The sequence below is a fragment of the Buceros rhinoceros genome, unplaced genomic scaffold (assembly GCF_000710305.1).
Source record: "Buceros rhinoceros silvestris isolate BGI_N320 unplaced genomic scaffold, ASM71030v1 scaffold25562, whole genome shotgun sequence".
Taxonomy (NCBI): domain Eukaryota; kingdom Metazoa; phylum Chordata; class Aves; order Bucerotiformes; family Bucerotidae; genus Buceros; species Buceros rhinoceros.
This window is the reverse complement of record NW_010399834.1, coordinates 1-346: the sequence shown is the minus strand read 5'-3', so window position 1 is coordinate 346 and position 346 is coordinate 1. Positions and strand designations below refer to the sequence as shown.

Sequence of the window (346 nt, the reverse complement as noted above, 5' to 3'; positions counted from 1 at the left end):
GTCTGGGAAGATGCAGGTGGAGAGGCAGGAGACCACTTTCTGCACCCCCGTCTCGTAGGCCGAGTGCAGGACGTTGTCATTGATGTGGATATTTCTCCTCTAAGGATGGAAAGGTTTGTCAGATCTGTGGGGTGGTGACCCCCAAAACTCTGCACCCTATGGATAATATCTCCAGAAACGAGAGAAGCTCTAGTTTGGGCCCAAGTCCCAGGTTGGGGACAGCAGGCAGGTGCAGCATCCTCAAGAACTTCCAGTACTGCCTGTTTACCCTGCGCTCACCCAAAAATCCAGGTTGTAGCGGATGTTTTTGAAGAGGCCCCCAACCATGGCAGCCAGGTGGATGACG

General features: G+C 53.8%; 1 protein-coding gene across 1 annotated transcript in view; it reads right to left on the bottom strand.

The window, feature by feature from the left end:
* The window catches only part of TSTA3 (tissue specific transplantation antigen P35B), a gene marked incomplete at its 5' end in the record, with an annotated part of 2,540 nt that extends 2,198 nt beyond the window's left edge, over window positions 1-342 (bottom strand). The window contains 2 exons of the mRNA XM_010131644.1: window positions 1-99; window positions 280-342. The exon at window positions 1-99 is cut by the window's left edge and continues 22 nt beyond it. Coding sequence (XP_010129946.1) covers window positions 1-99; window positions 280-342 — 162 coding nt within the window. The remainder of the gene's footprint in view (window positions 100-279) is intronic.
* Between the last annotated feature and the right edge of the window lie 4 nt (window positions 343-346).